Here is a 20906-nt window from a genome sequence, read left to right as displayed (position 1 = left end):
CGAACTGTGCCTGCGACCCTGGTCCTGAGTCAGCTTGGACTTCAGAGGTTTCCCTGATGGGTGGCTTACGGCCAGTAATAGTGGACAGTCTTACTAAGTATCTCATGGTAAAGCTGGTACAGTCCACCACATTCTCGAAGGTAAAACCAGTTTTGGAGAAATCCTCGCTATATTGGGGCTGCCAGACGAGGTACCTCTCCTACTCAACATCACGCCTCGCAAGGTGACTCCATAGTGTCCCCAGGCGAACGGGGAAGTAGAGTGCTTTATGCACGCGTTGAATCAGGCACTCCACATAGATGAGGAGCATGGGGAGGATGCGGAGTGCTGCCTCCACCGATTCCTGCAGACGTATCCGCAGACCCCACCTAGCACCATGAACTCCGCCCCGTGGATCTGCTGCAATGGAGGTCACCCAGAGACTATATCCAACAGGGCCCACCTGGCAGCCAGCGACCCTTGATGTGTAAGTGGATCAGGAGAAAAAGAAGGACCACAACAACTGTGCGCCTCTAGCCCCGGTGCTGTCTGTGGGCGAACAGGTTGTCATGTGGGATCCCCACCCTGGGTGGGAATTCTGAACACCTTTTGAGAAGAAAATCCAGGGGACCATGGTCATTGTCCAGCGAGCCCACACCACGGTTTCCAGGAATTTGTCCTGGTTCAAGCCGGTGTCGCTCAGGGATGATGGGGCCGAAGCCGCCTTTGCAACCGCCTGAATGTGTCCTTGACTGGCCAGACTGTTCCCACAAGTGATCGCTCGCACCCGGGCGCCTCTTCTGGGCCCCTCCCTTGGGTTGCTTCACCACTGGTGTGAGAGAGGGTGACTGTCGGAGGCAGAGGTATGTCCTTCACCCTAATCCAGCAAGGTGTGAATGCCGTTTTCCATCTAATAACATTTGGGAGGGATGTAGAGTGCCACCCTGCTCCTACCGTACTTTGTAGCAAATGCACCCTGAGGCCCGGGCCGAGCCCAGGGGATAAATAAACGCTGGAGCAGCCGCTCAGGGCACTACGGCTACACAGATATCAAGCCTGCGTGTCACTTGTTACAGCCGCTAGATTGATCGATTGATTTATACATTTATAGAGCACACGAATGCCCAAGGGAGTCTTGGCGCTGAGTTAAATGCAAAAAAACGACTGGAGCTACTGGTAACATGCAGTCTAACTAAGATGTGAAGAGCCACATTTTTACGGCCTTCAAGAATATTAGCAGCGAGGAGCTATTTTTTGTTGAACGTGGTAGTTGGTTTTATCTGTTTGCAATAGAAAACTTCTCCCCCCCCATCTTAATTGCTTGAATTTGGGAACCTTTATCAGCTTAGCCTCACTCGATCTTAGGTTCCTAGGAGGTTTGTACAGTTTCAATTGAGTTTTTAGGAAATGGGAGCCTACCCCATGAAGGGCCTTGTATGCTAGGCACACTGACTTGAAACTTATTCTTTTCTCCATAGGCAGCCAGTGGAGGGTTCTTAATCTGTGAGCAACCGGCTCAGATCTGGGGATGTCCAAAACCAGCCTAGCTGCTGCGTTTTGTAGACGCTGCAGTTTAGTCAGATGTTGGGCTTGTAGCCCTGCACACAGGGCATTTCTATAATCCAACCTGGATAGGGCCCGTGCTGTTACCAGTGTTTTGCAAGCTTCTTGGGGAATAAAAGGCAGGTCTTTTTTTATCATTTTTGGGATGTACTACACTGACGAGGACAGTTTGTTAATCTGAGCATTAAACGTTAGTTTATTGTCGAAAACAGCCATGATCTACCCCAGCAGCTTTGGCCGCTCTGAGGCGATCCTTGGATGGGGTTTATGCTGGGTGCCCCACCATTGATCTCCAGGGGCACAGAAATGGTGGGAGCAACTGTAGACCCAATAACTCCCAGAAATGAGGGGGGCTGCATGCAAGAGACGACACACGAGGAGCGAAAACCCACCTTTTCCCTAGAAAACAGAAAGGAGAGTGCAGTTTGCATGGCGGCCATGTTGGAATGTGCCACGTGAGAACCCTAGTAATGGTGCCTGCTGGTGTGGAACCATGTGGCAGCTTTGGGAGGAGGAATGCATGGTGGGCAGCTGGGAGTGGGAGACAGTATAGTCTGGTAGTGTAGTCTCAGACCATTTGTGCCATTATACCCTAATCGAACCTTTATTTTTCTTCACCTACCGGTTGCGCCTTGAGCCTGCCTTGCCCTTGTAGAAGTGCAGGCCCTTTCGTTGATTTATTTACACGTTTTTATATAGCGCGGACTTTACCCAAAGGCGTCAGAGCGCTTCACAATAGGAACAGTAATGATACATGAGGAGAAAATTACAAGTGAACAAATTACAAAACCAAACGTTAAGTTGCATGAGGCAAAAGTGACAATTGTGAGCAAACAAAATACATGAGGTAGCAAACGGTGCAATACAGGAGTAAAAAGTGACATGTGTGCAGGATACAAGAGAAAACAAACTACAATTAGAGGTATAATACTGCAATATATGGCAGACACTCAAGCACAAGAACAAACGTTACGTAGGCAATGGTGGCACTTGTGCAAGTATCAAAAGCAAACAAAATGTGAGAGGTAGCAAACAGTGTGTTACAAGAGAAGCCCTAACCACGCATTGTTCTCTCTTAGATGGCGATGCTGCAGAGAGATCTTTCTTTACAATTAGTCTCAAATGATCCTAGGGTGACCAACCGTCCGTAAATTTCACGGACAGTCCGTAATTTCGGCCGTCTGTCCGTTGTCCGTGAAGCATCCTTTAACGGACGCCTTTTGTCCGTAATTTTAACTGGGCACAGCTTCCACCCACCTCCCGTCTGAACTCCGAGGCTGTTCCAAAGCTCAGATACCCAGCAGCATTGGAGAGGCACAGCGGGATGGCCTCACACCTCCAGCCCTTGATGAGCTGTTAAGAGGTGCTCGAAGGTGACAGAGGGAGGGGCTGTGGCTTCAGGGGTATCTATTCAGATGCAAACAGCCCTGAATGCGTCTCTGCAATTTAGAGGGGCCGCCGCCTCACACATTCCCTTTCTGCCAGGGCCCCAAACATCCTAGAACCGGCCCTGATTGCAGCACTGGTTCTCTTCACAGAGCGGTTCTTCAAACATGCAGCCTATAATGTAATAAAGTAAAGAAATGGCACAATCGCACCCACACTGATTAACAAAGTATGGAGGACAATCAGTTAAATCAGTTCTCTTGGAGTATCTCCTTTAAGTGCTGTACATCACAGTGGGGGATGGCAAAACTAACATTTTGGAAAGAGAGTCTGTCGTCTCGTTATCTTGTCCAGGAGGGGGTGAGGAGCCCTACCCCACCCTGGAAGAGACAGGATGATACTAGAATACTGCATACCCACCCCTGCGCCCACCCTGGTGGATCCTGTTCCCCCTCCTGTGATCGCTCCTGCCCGCCCCCCCACCCCAGTGATGGCTCCTGTGCCCCCCATGTGATGGCTCCTGTCCCCTGTCCCCCCCCCCCCCGCCTGTGGTGGATCCTGTCTCTGCCCTGGGTGGCTTCTGTCTCACTCCTGGAAAGGCTCCTGCAGCGAGGGTGAAGTTCTTGATGGGCCCCTTCTCAGAAAGGCCCAGCTTAAAATTAATATGAAAAGGTGGGCGAGTGAGTAAGTGAAGGGATGGGTCGATAGCTGGATGAATTAGTGAAAGGGTGAGTGGATGAATGAAAGATTGAATTGAAAGATAATGAGAGAGGATGGCTGGATTGATGAGTGAGTGGAAGGATGGAAGAGAGAAAAGGTAAATAGCTGGATGCATGGATGGAAGGGTAGCTGGATGGGTAAAAGGGTGGATGGATCAGTAAAATGATGGCTGGAGGAGTGAAAGCGTGGATGGTGAGTGAGTGGATGGATGAGTGAAATGATAGATGATTGATGAACTGATAAGTGCAAGGGTGAATGGATGGACAGATGAGCGAAAGGGTGGATGCAAGGACGGATGAGTGAGTGAAAGGGAGGGTAGATGGACAAAAGGATGAATAGATGAGTGAAGGAGTGAAAGTATAAATGGATGAGAGAAAGGATGGATGCGTGATAGGGTCAATGGATGGATTCATGAGTAGATGGGTTGGTGGGTGGATGGATGGAAGGAAGGATTGTTAAGTGAAAGGGTCGATGGAGAGAGAAAGGGAGTATGGATGGATGACTGAAAGGATGGATGGTTGGAAGGATGAGTGACTGGGTGGATGGATAGTAAGTGAAAGGATGGCTGGATGGGTGAAAGGGTAAATGGCTGGATGGATGGGTGAATGAATGGATGGATGGGTAGACGAGAGGATGGATGAGTGTGCAGATGGATAGTGTGAAAGGGTGGATGTATGGATGATGGATGAGTGAAAGGATGAATGAAGGGATGGATGAGTGAAATGATAGATGGACGGATACATGATGAATAGGTTTTCAAATGGTTGAATATTTTTGGCTATGGTTGGGCTTACTTATATACTATTGCGCGACCTCTGATGTGTCTGTAAAACTTATCCAATTGTCCTGAAGTTTTGTCCTGAATTTTGACCTACTGTCCTGAATTTGTGTCCTGAATTTTGACCCTTTGTCCTGAATTTTTACAGTCACCGTCCTGAATTTGCACCCATAACAGTTGGTCACCCTAAATGATCCACGTGTGGGCTAACCGCAACCAGCAGAAGGAAGCGCGCAGGCAGAGACGTAGCAGCGTCACCTAGTGGCCAGTTCAAGTATAGCAGAGTGTGGAAAAGAGAGGGCCTGCATGCGACTGCACTGGAATCACTCAACAGAGCCGTGGCTATGACCGCAGACCAGCTACTATTCCAATCTTCAGAATTAGTGTGGAAAACCAGAAGTTTTTCTTTCCCAATGATTTCTAAAGGAGACGTGTTTTAGGAAGACGCTAATCCCACAATGGGGATGATGCTGTTTCTTAGTTAGTAATAGTAGGGTCTGGTCTGGTCAGGTCAGGTGCCCTGTGCGTTGCATGAAGTGTATCTATGAACTGCAGATTCTCCCCAGAGGAGGCGACCCTGGTACCGGATGACATCTTACTCTTAAGCCCAACTCACTGATACTCATTTATTCAAGCTAAGAGGGATGAAAGTCTGAGCGAACCCACTGGGATTCAAACTTGTGGCCATGAGGATAAGCACACATTACTGTACAGATAACCACTAGACTACGCTGTGCTATATCCCTCCCCCCCGACCCCTTCTGGTCAGCCTCTACCCCTCAAGCAGCAAACCTAAATACATTTCAAGGGACCCTCTACAATTCTAATGTCATTGGGATTGTGCTGTGGAAGAAGAGCTTGAATTGCAACTAAAGCTCCCTTTATCGCCTCATTATTTATACCTTCCCAGTGCCACTCCTACTCTTGTGAATTCAAATTAAATACGTGAAAAGGTCTTCCAGTCGGGGTCTCTGCAGCAAGATGCAGGCAAAAGAATCTCACACACGCCTTCATGGTGACAGGTTAATGTGATGCCCAATTCTGTCATTTAGTGAGCACAAGGAGATGATGGGCGAAGCGCTGAAACTCACCCCAGTCACAGTTCTGGGTTGAATCTATCATCGTTTTTTAGCTCACTTCGCCACCCCAGTTCAGACCCAGCGAAATGCAAATCAGTCTTGACCCGGTGCCTCACTGGAACAGTCCTGCCCCAACTTCCAAGCCAGGTCTTCCCTAGATCGGAAACCAGCATCCTGGGACTGGTTTCGGGGTAATACCCATAGTCTGCCAGGCTAGCTTGACTCCAGTGGCAAAGTGAGCAAGGGACCATGAGGCCTGTTTCCAGTTCAGGGAGGGACTGGCAGTCTGGGCTGGACTGTTCCCATAGGGAGCAGGGTCAAGACTTATTTGCATATGGCTGGGTTCAAACTGGAATGGCATGGTGAGCAACAAAATGACATATTTAGACCCAGATCTCTGTACAAGGGTGAATGTATGACATTGTTCTGCATTCTGTCAATCAATTGTTCTTTTTTGCAATTCTGTAACTTGCCCCACAGCCAGTCTTTGGCTAGTCCAGCCCCTGGGGCCCTAATGGTTCTCTAAGCCAACAAGGATTCACCCTGGCTTGGTCACCTCTCCTTGAGGCCACCTGGGATGAATTGGCGCCGGTGGGGGCTTCATCTGTGTGATGTGGCAGGCAGAGTGTGGTGCAAGCCTGGCCTACCTCCACTTCTCCATTGCCGCCCTGCGTCAGTCTGGGTCTTTGTGGGTTATTATGCCACTGCCTCAGTGTGCAGTGACTGGGGAGGGCAGTGCTCAGTATAAGTTGTTCCACAAGCCAAAGAGCCAGGTGTAATTTAATTGCCTTTCTAGCTGGGCTTGGCACTAAGTAGCTCTTACTACTTTGTGTGCATGTGCTGATCTTCACCTGCCTGTCATGTACTACACTGGGATAATCACAGGTCACTTGGCAGTGTTTTTTGCCAACGGATGTACTAGATTCCTGGGCCTGTGGGCACTGCAGGTCCAGCCCCACCATACTTTGGACAACTCTTACCTCCCTCCAGTCCCTTTAAAGACAAGCAGCCAATGAGGTGCAAGCTTCCGACTGCAGGCCAATGAGCGTGCTTGCCATAAACCTTGGTGCGAGCAGTATCTGCTCCTATGGCGGTTCACATCTTACCAATCCAGTTGTATATTTCCTCAACTGTGGGAAGGACCGGCAGGAAGGTGTGGGACTGCGCATGCCTACTCCGTGCATTGAGCGTAGATTAGATAACACTTCTGGTGACTGGTCGCCGTGCACCGATAAGTCTCCTCCCCAGAAGGGATGGAAAGACAGTGGAGGTCTTTCTTGTCTGGTAGGTGAAACTGCTTGCGGTGGGACATGACTTGGTAGCTCCACACCATATTCGGTAGGCAATAAGAATTTCTTTTCAAAGCAAAACCTCCTACTGGTACTTTTAACTAAATTGATTGATTGAGTTTGGAGCTTGTATAGCGCATACTGTCACCCTACGGGTATCCAGGCGCTTCAGACTAATAAGAGATGACCAGAGTGGAGAAAGGTCACAGGAGAGAGGAAAAAAAGAGAACCGGGACTTCAGCCTTAGGATAGAACCAGGTTTTTAGGTTCCTGCAAAACTCGAACAAGGAGTTGATATGTCTAAGGCTCTGGGGAAGTTCATTCCATAGACGGGCACCAACCACGCTGAATGCCCTTCCTCCTAACCTAGACCTTTTGAATCTAGGGACCGTCAATAGGCTGGCAGTAGAGGAGCGCCTTATAGGTTGATACCATGTAAACCTTTCCTGCAAAGGGCAGGACCTAGCTCATGCACCGCTCTAAAAACTAGACAAAGGGACTTAAAGTGAACACTTTCCCTTATAGGCAACCAGTGTAGCTCTCTCAGAGCCAAACTTGTGGAGGAACTCCGTTGCCTACCAAGGGCCAGTTTAGCCGCTGCTGACTGGATTCTTTGCAACCCCTGAAAGATGTATAGTGGAGCCCCCAAATACAGGGAGTTGCAATAGACTAAATGGGAGTGAAGGTGAGCAAATTGGTGATTAACAAATGCTAATTTGTTAAAAGTTCAGGAAGTGGACAGAGGGCATCCTCGGCTATCCAGACCTCATGAACGAGGTGCTAACAGGATTTTGTTAGGATTGCAAACTGTAATGGCTTTATTGGGTGCATTAAGGAGTAGTGAGTAATATACATGTTAAACACTTCACACATCATGGGACGGACTACCTCTTCTCATCGGTGAAAGTTGAGCGTACACTGCACCCTGGCAACACTAAAGGAACCAGTGAAGTTGTGCCCGAGTGAAAGAAGCTGCTGACCATCCCGGTAGGTCTTAACTAATAAGTAGAATACTTTCTCTTATTGTAGATCTAGTGTTTTTTTTACTAGTGGTTGGCTAAAGTAGCAGATCTAATAACTTTAGATGACTTGAACTTTCAAAATAAAAGTAGTGACTATGTGCATGCGATTTTAGAAGTAGACCGTCTGTGATGTTAATTTGCATGAAATGCAACACCTTGATGCTTTCAATGTTCTGCACCTACCTACTTGTGCTTAGGGTTGCATCTCTGTAGCTTGTGTTATGAAGGGCTGACCTGCTCCGACAAAAATACTCTTGTTACTTCTTCAAAGGCATGCAGAGATTTCTTTACAAGACGGTGGGCAAAGCAAGTCACATCCGCAAGTCTCATCCCATGCCCATCTCTGAAAAGCCATGTCATGTAGTGTCAGTCGTGATTAACATGACTTTGAAATGATAGAACTGCAGCATCTGTCACATGCTAACCCAACATATTTTAAAATAAAACCCACTTAAGCCTTTGCTTGGACGTTTCCTACAAGATCCAACTACTCGATGACCTCCACCTCAATAGCGTAAAACTCTTACTTGTGGGTGAAGTGGCTTCACATGTCATTTTACCCCAATGACATCACAAGAAGTGAGATTGCATTCCCATTGATACCAATTATGGGTTACTGCTTTGTAAAATCTTTACCGTAAGTTGGGGCTATAGCTTGTTGGCAGTGAATGATAACCACAGCAAAAAGAAGTTGAAAAGCCAGAAAAAGTTCAAAGCATTCTTATTTTGAAATAACCAGTAGCCAGACTGGTTACATCGTATGACTGAAAAGCTGCCGATAGATCTAGCAAGAAGCAACAGTATATTGTTCTGGCTTCTTTCTGTACATTTTCCTGATCCTTTTCGTAGTTAAAGTTGTGAATTTCCTAGAAGAAATCTGAGAAGAGCCGAGCAGTTATCTGTTCAGGTGCACTCGCCTTTGATCTGTAAATAATACATTATAATGAAGCAAGTGAAAATCCCAAATGCACAGTACCAGGTACATTTGTAGCCTTTTTGCTTTTCTAAGGAGCACAGAGCTATAAGTGGCTGTTCTTGAATTCCTATCTTTGAAACCCAAGAAGATCTGAAATAAATATCCCCGCGAAACCTAAATGGAATAAAACTCTCTTAAAAGAAGAAAAAAATATATAGTAAATGCTTTACTAAGACTTACGCAAAGGTTCCATAACCCGGTAAGTCAAACAAATTTCTGTGTACTAATAAAAATCCCAAGTATTCAGAGGTGCATCAAAAGGATCTCAAAACAAGACTTGGCGATCAAATATGGTTGCCCAGAGGCAACCACATTCCAAAGGCTTAAAAGAAGCATCAAACATTCTCACAAAGGACCAAACCCAAGCAATGGTCTTAATTTTCAGATTTCCAAGACCATAAAATAACACAGAAGGGAAGATCTGTGGTAGTCACTTTCCGAAGTCTTTCTGAAAGTGATGGAAGATCTATAGCAGTCCTGTTGCTTAAAGGTCCAAACATTGTAAAGAGACTCAAATAGAAAAAGGAAGATGTGTTGAAGTCACATTATTGAGGCTTCCATAGTTCACCTAAAGTAGATTATAAAAGAAGGGAAGACCAGTGGCAATCAAATTCTCAAGTCTTCAAGGATCCGTACAACCTTTCTTATAAAAGAATCAACTTCAGATTTGTAGGAGATCCATTCCAAAAACACCCCAAAAGTGTTACGTCTCTTGTGAAGCCTTCTTTCTAGAGCAGCTCCGTAACCAAGTCTTAAGAGAAGAATTAAAAATGTATAAAGACAACATTTAATAAAGAAATTAAGAGATAAAGATCAGTGGTAGCTACTCTCCTAAACTATCTTGAAGAGGCAAATGTATAGTACAACAGAAGGGAAGGTCTGTAGCAATCTCATTCCTAAGTCATTCATGAAGCATCCTTAGTATCTTGTAATCATAAAAAATATCTGTCTTAGTCAAATTCCTTGAGACATTCCTAGAAAATGTCAAAGCCACTCAAATGAAAATGCAAGATATATTATAGTAATCCTATTTCTTACACTTACATACAATTGAAAAGTATTTTGAGACAGAAAGGAAATAAGAATGAAAAAAGTCAAGAAAAATGTAGAAGTGACATTCCTTAGGCTTCCAATAATTGTGATAAGTCTCTAGTAAGGGCCATTAAGATGTGTAGGAGTCTTCCATGATATGTCTGAAGTATTGTATAAAAGACAGGAAAATATAAACACTGTTTGTAAAAGAAACCAGATTCTTTATCAGTTATATTGCCAAGTCTTCTAGAGCTTTCAAGTGCAGCTTTACCAGAAGGGATAATCTAACAGTTACACTCCTTTTGCATTTTTCTGTACTGTCAGTGTAGCAAGCAGACTTTCCCATTCCACACTTGAAAATTTGTTTTCCAAATGTATTACACATTTTGCAATAGCTGCATTTGTGACTATGCTAGCTGAAATCCAATCATAGCCTGTTCATGGGACAGTTTGATGTGTTCTTCCTGCCCGGGTGCCCAGTTCACTGAACATTCTCCTTATTTTATCTTCTTTTGTAGTTTGAAAAAAGTAGGGTAAATAATCAGCAGCTGATTTAAACTTTATTCCTTACATCCGTCCGCTTCATTTATTTTTGTTGCTGAGAATTTATTTAGGGCTCAATTTGGGCTATATAACTTGGCCAAAGAAAGGACTCTGTTTTTCAATCAATAGAAGAGGCTGGCTCCTTTTGGGGCCTGTTCACTAGGCAATGTCAAAAGAAAGCAAAAAAAAGGTTGATGCCCCCTCAAGCATGCAAGAGTATGGCAGGCCGACACCGCCAAAGCACGCATCTGGACCCCACATTATGATAAGATATTGATTGCAGACTGATCTTTCTCCTCCTACAGCGTTAATATATTTGTTACCTTAACGATCAGATAGGGATTTTTGGTAATCAAAAGGAGATCATCAATTAAACGAGCCTCCTCATTTCTTGCGAAAATTCTGAATTCTACTTTGCTCACTCAGTGCAGTCTCCTAGTATATTTCCCCTTTCGAAACCTCTAAATTTCTTTTTGAACATTCGGTTCTGAGCATGCTCCAGATAAACCCCCGGGGACAGTAACAGGATCGTACCGATGGAAACAGCCAGAGGGGCAAACAATGTGATTTCATCCAGGGTGTCTGCAAATACAAGCACCTCCCCAGGGCTTGGTAACCTATGCAATAACAATTTGAGGAAACACCGATGTTAATACCGTGCAGGATTTTTTATTTCAGCCTGTGATAAGATGGAGGCCGCCTCATTTAATTTGATCACTGACACTGTTTCCAGATCTGGGCTTTCATCCGACAAAATAATGCACTTTGGGTGTTGTAGTCTTTGCTTGTTCGCATTCAGCCGCTGAGACTGACACACCTGTGCAAGGATTTGCAAGCTGAACATCCAGGGCTGGTAAAGGTGTCCTGATAGCAGGGGTTGAGGTTGTCACCTTTGATGGTAGTGACATGAACAACATGCAACTGCTGTTCCAGGGGAGCAATGTCCAGGCTGCTCGCGCTGGTGCCCCATTTTACCCCATGACCGTCCTCCATCTTATGCCAAGAAAAATGAAATGTCACATTATATATGTTCAGTATCAATACTGTTCTGTGGTGGATGCCAGCAGGTTCATGTATGTTGTTTGCATCTCAACTCTTGTTATATTATTGGTAGTAACCAACTACTGCCTACATTTTAGTGTAGTAACAGTTTCCTGAGCTGTTAAAATCATTATGGCATTCGTGTTAATTTCCGAATCTGCATGTAGAAACAGTGCCTCAGGTGGTAATATCACAGTTGCTCTAGTAACAAAACTTAAAACGTGAGGAAGCCATGATCTTGTGCAGTTTTTTTTTTTAATCTACTGCTTTTTGCAAAATCTGCCATACTCTACCCGAGGGCCTTTGTCTTCAGGTAACCCCTTCACTGCTGAGATGTCTGTACACTCCAGTGCTAAGCGCCTCTTCGAAATCTCTTCTCAGACTTTGTGTCGACATGGCCAGGGAACTTCCTTTTACATTTATGTAATTCACCAGTGCCATTTACGCGCTTCATGATGTTCTACACTCATTACACCCTTTTATGACATACATATGGATCAGTATGGCATTAAAGTGGTGAAAGATGGAGGCCTCTTTTAATTGGCCTTGGAAGAGCGGTAGGCCACTAACCAATACCATCCATTACTGGACAATAAACTATATTCTGACTTCCCTGGATACTACTGAATACATGTCACCCCTAAATATTAGAAAACCCAAATTAAGCAAAGTCCCCCAAACCACCTTGTCTTCGGTTAGAAAAAAATCCTAAAAAATAAAGGATGGCCAGATTTTGAAAGAGCTGTTAAGCCATATAAAGGGTGGAAAAGTGCTACACAAATGCATGTAACATAGTACACTCCCATTCTATATATAGATATATTGCCTCAGACTTGGTTATGCATACTGCAGAGTATAATGCATTCACACACAGCCTTTCTCTCTCGCTCTGACATACTCGTACACTGTCATTCTTCCACACACACAGGTTCTCTTTCCTTGTACTCTTTATACCTCTTACAGCATCTATTTACATCTGTCTATTCCATCCTGTAAATCTCCAAATGCAGTCACCCCAATACCTAGAAAGTTATATTTGCAGCCTTTACTTTCTCCACATGTCTCTAACTAACCTTTCCCCTGCTCTCCAGTCCAGTTAAATGCTCCCAGCACCCAGCAAGCTGCATGCTACACATCCTATTAATGACTAGCAGAGAATCCTGTAGCATTTGATATTATTAACCTAGCCTCTAGACTTAGCTCATTGTGATGCATGTTCTGTCACTCACAGTGTGTTCTTCTTTACAGATGAGCCAATAGTGAACATGGCAAACATACAAACCGGCCCAGAAACTGGATCTGACGGACACTTCCCGGGACAACCCGAAGAGACGGAGCAAGGGTCTGAACTCATGTCAGTCGACCTTGCCCCCCAAGGATCTGCTGAAGACAGCCACTCTCAGAACAATGAACAAAAACACAATTAAAGAGTTTTCGGCTTTCCAAGGTGGCCAATCACCAGCTCCCGGGATAATGACGGTGAATTCGGGCAGGGGCAGCTGCTGTAGAAGAGACATAAACATAGAATTACAATACCCTGGACCAGAGAGCCTCTAGGTCTGAAGGTTTGGAAGCAGTAGCATTGGTGACAAAAAGCAGGAAGCATTTGAACCACAGCAAACCCAGTGCTAGACTGGAATCCATCTGACGGTCATCGATAAGGCAGGATCAGTCTGCATATCCACGTCGAACACAAGTTGCCCCCTGAAGAGGTGCCTCTCCTTCCACCAGTGCTTTCTAGGACTTATGGTGCTCGTCTAGTGGACCTCATGCCGCCTTAGACCAGTTGACTTCACTGCAAATTCAATGTTCCAACAAGAATTAATCTGCAGGAGAGCTCTTCCCCAGCTGAGGGATGCACTGCAGAATGTTATTGCAGAAACACCTGCCAAATTGTTTCTCCTCACAGCATCTATTGGGCAACCCAGCTCTTGACCATAATCTTTCCTACTTCCACAAACCTAGAATCTTCTGAGGCTGGTCACATGCATAGTTAGGATTTCAGGTGGCTTGTGCTACCTGCTACTTTGCACTGCATCCTCTGTGAATGTGGTCATGCTTTATGTCCTAGTGGCAATCTGGCGCCTGTTGCGCACTAGGAGGTTTCACAGTAATGACTCAAGAGTAGAACCTGCACTTGCCATATGCCCTGTTCTTGGATGTCCTACATCTGAAAATTGTGATGTGTATGTGTGCGTATGTGTCTTTGTGTGCAAGTATATTTTTGTAACTTGTATTGCAGGCTCATCAACTGGCACCAAAGATAATAACAAAAAAACATTACTTGATCTAAGAACGCAATATCCGATCATAACTATATTTGTCTGCCGACTTTTTTCCCTTAATTGAAATGTAGAAGACCATGATCTGTATGCACTCTAGTTTTATGTCACTGCAACTAAAATCCTGATCACACCTCCTCTTCACTGTGTGTAGCGCTAAATAAATCTAGACATCACAGGTACCTCCAGTAAAACTTAACAATCAAATCTGGTTAGGGATCTAAATAGAAAATGCCAAAAAGAATTATGCATACCAATTTTACACTGATGTAGAACATGATTTTTACTTTTGAGAAATTCTTTTTTTAATTTCATGTTACTATTTTTTTGGCAGTAAATTATGTTTGAATGTAAATAATAAATCTGTATACATGCTCCAATATTTCGTAAGCCGAGTACTCTATAGCAACTCCAAATCCACGTCGGATACTCCATCTTGCGTTCAGCACTCACTTTTACGGAATTGTCCTAAGGCATGATATTCAATGAAAGGCCATGCTATTTTTTTACCATCACTTCTTGTCTCAATCCTTTTCCTAAATCTCCTAAACCATGGTCACCCAGAGAGGAAAATTCAGCTACTTAAGTACATTTAAAATATGCTTCACCTAGTGGTTATCATCCACCGCACATATTTACTACATGTTATAGGAGGTGAACCAGCCACTTAGATACATTTATAACATGTGTACTGGGGTGGGAGATATAAACTACTTAATATTTTGATCATTATCAACCACTTAATTATATGTACAATATGCTTTAAAGAGGGTCTATCAACCACTTAAAAATTGTGACAAAATGCTTACCGGGGGTAATATTGATCAAGTAAATGTATGTAAACTAGGCTTATGAGGGGGTTTTCAGTGCCATAAATTGACTGACTATATGCCTAAGCGGGGATTATAAACCACTTAGATTTATTTATATTAAGATTCCCACATGTGTATGTAAATAAAAGTAGAATAAGTTATCTTTTCCAAATGAAGCTAAAATACTGAAAATGTCTTAGCAGTCATCAGCAGTGAGGGAGGATCTAAAACATTTGATCAAAAATGTTCATGGGTTCGCCCAACATGAAAGGGGCATTATATTGTGGTCTGAAAACTATTTAACCCTCTGGCAAGCCGAAGTGGTATATTTTTCATCACCATTCTAGTGGCAAATCCCACCTCCTCCGCTGCATGCATTTTTTGGTCCGGCTCAACAGCGAAGCAGACGCTTGACCTTAGGTGATCAACAAAAAAGAGCTTTTCGAGTACTACTGAGAGAGGGACTTGGCTTCACCCCTATTTTCGTTTCCCCAAGTACAGAACTTGATTAAGCCAAAGTTGTGTTTATCCACTGACGAGTCCTTGTTTTGCACTTTCTGCTTGTGTCAGAGCATATACTTAATACCTTAAGACTGAGTTGGTTCTGATAGCAAGCCAATGAGCATTGCTATATGCCTGATATGTTTAATATGAAATGGTACCATAAAACAAGAATGCCTGACATATTTATTGTTAAAAGCATGTGTTACAATCAATCTATTTAAGGGTGGAGTGTTGTTACTCTGCATTAATGTCTGTGGAGAAAGATCTTAGTGTTGGTTCCCCGCTATGAAAAATCGGGGATACAGTTGTGCTTTCAGAGATCCCTTGTTAGACCCTCTAAGCATAGATAGAATTTTGCTAAGCCAATTGTAAATTTGTATACATTTATCATCTTACTAGTGTGTGCCCAATGGTCGCCTTGCTGTAAAGCTTATGCTCAGAACAGTAGATCTGAGTTGGTAATGGTTACAAGCGATAGGCCAGATAGTACAGAACTATTCACATGACAAACGCAATAGGCTTAGCTGATTGAGAAAAGCATTTGTTAAAAACAGTGGGCTTTTAACAAATGGGTTATCATCACATTGTGTAAAAGGTATTTTGTTACATGTGCCTTTTTTATTTCATGTTACTGGGTTTTTAGCAGGAAATTATGTTTGAATGCAAATAATCTTGAAATTGATTTAGGTCTTACTTTGGCACTGTATTTTATCAGAGTTAAACACATTTTGGCACTTTTTGAGACAATGGCTTTTAGTTTAATCAGTGTCTATTCATCAGTTTTATGCTTGAGTATATAGTGGCATGGGATATGTACCTTTTTACTACACAACTGGTCTTTTACTCCCTCCCTGCACCCCCATATTAGCTTCCTGGGCTCCAATACCTTCAGAATTCTGCAAGAGATACATTTCCCAATATTTCTTGAGCTGAACACTCTATAGTAACTCAAGATCTGGCATTAATAAGTCTTCAATTACATTCTTTATTAGAATCATTGGTATACGTGGGACCTTAAGAGACCTACCCGTTTAATGAGCTATCATTATCGAAACCTGCCCAAGAGAAGCATTTCATTAATCTTGTTCAGTGAAACCAAGTGCGGTATTCGAGCAACGCAAGTCTAAGTACCTGGTCAGTATTGTCACGAAGTAACTTACTTTCAAGCCAAGAGTTCCTGGAACTCGTCATTTGGTGCTCTCGTGATAAATGGTATAAAGGTCTTAAAAAAATTAAGGATTGAAAGATCTTTCCAGACGGTTTTAAAACCCATAATCAGAAAAAGGTCTAGACACTGCGATTACTAAGGTATGTCTGGTGCCCTTACATTACGCTCTTGTTCCTGTACAATGAACTCATTCAGAACATCAACAACCTTGGAGGCTACAGTCTGCCTTACACTGTATTCTATCATTAAATAAGTTAAAGGGTTTGCAGGTACTACAAACATTGGCATGGGTAGCTCAAGGCACCTTGGCCATTACCGGTCATTCTACTCCTGACAGTCTATTCTTGTAGAGCGCTGCTACAAGACGCAGAGACGGCATTACTTCAATAATTTCAAATTGGCACATCAAAAATTGACACTTTAAAAATGACACTTTTGAAAACAAAATTGAATTGCTCATTCTGTGACAGTACAATTTCGAAAATACCTTAAAAAAAAGAGAATGAACAGCGACAGAGAAAGACACACTTCTCGTGGCAAGGGTCCCTCCACAGAGATGAGGGACAAAGCAGACATAGGGAAGACAAAAAAAATTAAATGCTGCACAGTGCATACCTCCTACGGAAAACAAAAATGGAGCTGCGGGTGGTATCTTCATGCTAGGAAACAAAACAATTACTGAAGAAAAAATGTAAACAAAAAGCATTAAAAACAAAAGGGAAACATAGTAGGAAGAAAGGGTAACAAGGAAAAGGAATGGGAATATGGAAGATGAGACAAAAAGGAGCACTGAAAATAAATATTTGAGGCACAGAGTTCTCCGGTATGATAAAAACAATCTCAAACCGAGGATATAATTCGCTCAACTGTTCTATTCTTTACTGTGATTGTGTTGTGTAACTTCTTTCAATAAAAAGAGATGAGACAAAAATATATACCATTGTAAAATGGCAGTTGCCGGCCATGTTGGAATAGTAACTAAAAAATACCAATTTGGCCATTGCCGGGTCCTGCCGCATTCATCGGAGGAAGAACTCAGAGCAGAAACAAAAGTTGTGAAACAACACACTAGAGGGAAGTACAGAGGCTATGGAGAGGCTTGTGACTAAGAGAAAGCAGAGAGGAACAAGTACCTCAATAACTCACGGCAAGTCTCATGCTTTGAATCAGTCTCACTCATTGGTGTGAGGTAGCCCAGCTGCACTTGTTGAGCATAGCATCAATGACTGAAGGGAGGCTGGGAATCTCACTTCTCAACCCACAGGCTCACTCATTGTAAATTTCGCTTACTGAGGCATAACCTCAGTCGCCCGGAGCAGGTTCTGAATGTTGGTGCACATTGCCTCTTAACGGTTGTGACTCTTGCCTTTTTCAGAGACTTTCACATTGAGTGAGAGTAGTGAGCATCACAAGCCCCATGCTCACTCAGGGTGTGTGTGTTTCACTTAGCCCCATTTCACCCACTGTTTAGAAGCCTAATATCTTGGAAAACAGACTCTCATTTGATGCAAGTCCCATAACTTGGTGCACAATTGCTCTCAATTAAAGAGACTCCCAAACCTTTGAGCACAACCTGAGCACTTGGGGTGAATCCCCCCACTATGACATTCATGTCTTTCTTCAGTGTATCGTCTCTTTCACAGAATTCCAATTTTACATCTTGAAATATGCACCCATTTATTGGGAGTGGTTTCCATGTAGTGGGATACAATGCACTTCAGAAGTGAATTTTTGTTTTGTAGGAACAGACATATTGGCCCGACTCATTAGGGTGAGCACAGCCTCGGTCGTTTGATGGGATCTCACTTCTTGGAGCGCAGTTTCACTCTTGAACATTCGCAATGGATCCATTAACTGTATAACATTTGTATAGTAGATATCTAAAATGTCTCAAATGTCACTCCAGTGAACTCTTGGCTTTGAGATCTAGGTTAAGGTCTTGTTTCGGACCAGGATGGCTAGGAGTTAACCTGCGACAGGAACAGGGTTTCAAAATTCACTTGTGATTAGACTGAATAAAGGAAGAAGGTGGATTTCCTCTTAGAAAATGCCCATAACTGTGACTTCTGGCAATGCCCTGATTATGGGCTTGAGTACATGAGCTGAGGTTACAGCTAATGATGAGACCATGTCTGGATGAGGAGGGGGTACCTCTGAAGTCAGAATTGCCATCATGGAGGTAGCACCTCCAGCATACCTGTTAACAGATTACCTAGCAGCCCCAGAAGGCAGGTAAAGTAATGGAAGGGAGTGGTCACCTTGGGAAGAATTGGCTTGCATGGAGAAGTGTGGCTCAATGGTTAGAGCGGCAGACCCTGATGCAGAGGTCTGGCCCGGGACCAGGGTTCAATTCCCCGCCTCGGCGGGTCTTGGGCTCAAAATTCCACGGACCCGATAATTCTCGCCTTGGTACCTATTCCAATCATGGAGTCCCACTCTGCAACTCTGGGCAATAGCTTGCTTAATCTCCATAACGGCCCCCACAACGCTAAGGATGCCTGGCCTCCACCTTGGGGGTGCCCAGGAGTGGACGCCTCACAGGGAAAGCCAGGATGGGTTCCACAGCGGTATTCGTACAAGCGCATTGAGACCCTTGCGGGTGAGTAGTGCGCTATACAAGTATCAATTTACAATTTACATTATGCAACTGAAACTGCCCTGAGCTTTTAATTATAATTTCCTGTATATACTTAATAAGCCCTTGTAAATGTCCCTGCCTGTGTATGGACTTTAAACTTCACATAATGACTTTTTGCACTGTTGTGGTTGCTTTATTCCACACAAATTATTTTGCTTATGAAAGTTGATCAATGCTATTGTTTGCACTTTGCTTCACACAAGCGCCCGCAATAAACTATAGTATATTTGGGCCAGTGCCAGGAGCTAGGTATCTGTTGTTATTTATTCACTGCATCCCATTTTTTACAGTTGTTTGAAAATCAGTTTACTTTTACAGTATTCCAAGTGGCAAACCCAACAATAATGATATACTGAAAACATTTTAAAACTTCAACATGTGGGCTAAATTAAAAGCTACATTACAGGAGCATATGAGTTAATGAAACTATTCCACTTAAGCACTAACCAATCATTCATTGTGGCTTTGGAAGTGTATTGGTGATATCAACAGTTGATTGGTTAGCTTTCTTGTTCTTATAGAATGTGGCGGAAGACCAGGCCTCTCCAAACCAAACAAAATTGTAGGTGGACTTGATGCATCCAGAGGAGAGGTCCCCTGGCAAGTCAGCCTGAAGGAAGGGAACCGCCACTTTTGTGGGGCAGCGGTCATCGGGGGCCGCTGGCTTGTCTCTGCTGCACACTGTTTTAATCAGTAAGCATCATACTATTTACTCTTTTTTGCAATTAATTGAATGAATTGAGATATATATTATATATATATATGTATAGATAGATAGATCTTTCATGTGACCAAAGAATATTAAGCATAGATATCAAATTGTCCTGCGAGTGAGGGTTTATGAGCATTTGTGTCAAGAGAGCTAATGTAAAATTGAATGCTGTTAAAATAAAAAAGTTGCTAGGACTAAATGCTAAAATCAGTTCATAAGCAAGTGTCATTGTCAACAATTAAAAAAGGGGGAGTTTTAAAGTTTAATTTTTTTTAACTTATCGGATCCTAAAAAAATGGTAAAAAACATAATATATATAACCTTTATTTTGCTTGAGGCACAACATCTCATAACATCCAAAAGCAAGTTTGGTGTTTATTGCATGTTTTGGTCTATTGTATGAAGCAATGAAAAGACCAAAGGGCAGATGGTCCACCTTTGTAAATGGGGTCTCTACATCCCTTCTGCTAAGTCTTTAATTTTTTTTAAAAAGTCTCTCACCCACAAAGAATGATGTGCTGCATGCTTCATCATTGAGTCCATTGTACAAAACCTCAAATATCCAAAGTTAAATTTGTATGTTTATTATCCCATTATATCGGCTTTTACTTGTATGTTTACTGATCTGGTATTTCCTTAAAAAGGATCCCTGATTGTGGCTGTACGTGACATCTTTTAAATTGTAATTTGAATCAAATTATTGATCTTGACTATAGACTTGAACCATTTTTCCTAATTCTTAAAACTGATTTTCTTCTTAGTTGGGACTAGACTGAAAGCAAGAATTTGTGTTTGGACATATTTACACTTTGCAAACTTTGAACAGATTACCAGCTCATGGAGGAGAATTTCTTGTACAGAGAACTAAAAGTAGATTTTTATTAGTGCATTAAGTAGTAATGCCGACTTTAAGAAAAAAAGCAGAAGTCTCTAAGACAAATGTGGATATTGCCTTTGTTTCCTCATAAAACCTATAAGGATTTAGTGGCCACCATAAGAAATGTGATGGTGATGGCCAAGTTGCAGGCTTTGCAGGAATAGAAAAGCCAAAGTTCAGATAACATTGCGAGTCCCAAATATCTTTTCAACTCCTATTATCAGGGCTGAATTCCATTTCGAATCTTGGTCTCACGTAGCACTGAAAGGTCACCATGTCATCTGATGAATTTCTATAGTATACCTGCCAGGGGTGACAACTTAGACTATACTAGTGACAGCCTCTGGGAGAAAAGATAGCAGTCAAATGGATAAATGCATACTTGCACATTGTCCTTTTCTTGTTGTCAATTTTTGGTATTTTAACCCCTGTCCAGTTAGGGAACGTATTACAATAATGGGACTTCACAAGTACAGTGATGGTCTGATGTCACTTGCAGGCTTCA

General features: G+C 43.1%; 1 protein-coding gene across 1 annotated transcript in view; it reads left to right on the top strand.

Annotated features, from left to right (window-relative positions):
• Positions 1-20906, top strand: part of TMPRSS9 (transmembrane serine protease 9) — a 123287-nt gene that overhangs the window by 63006 nt on the left and 39375 nt on the right. The window contains exon 11 of the mRNA XM_086947258.1: positions 19334-19505. Coding sequence (XP_086803384.1) covers positions 19334-19505 — 172 coding nt within the window. The remainder of the gene's footprint in view (positions 1-19333; positions 19506-20906) is intronic.

This window comes from Lissotriton vulgaris, chromosome 12 (genome assembly GCF_964263255.1).
Source record: "Lissotriton vulgaris chromosome 12, aLisVul1.2, whole genome shotgun sequence".
Taxonomy (NCBI): Eukaryota; Metazoa; Chordata; class Amphibia; order Caudata; family Salamandridae; genus Lissotriton; species Lissotriton vulgaris.
This window is presented reverse-complemented; position numbering and strand designations above follow the sequence as displayed.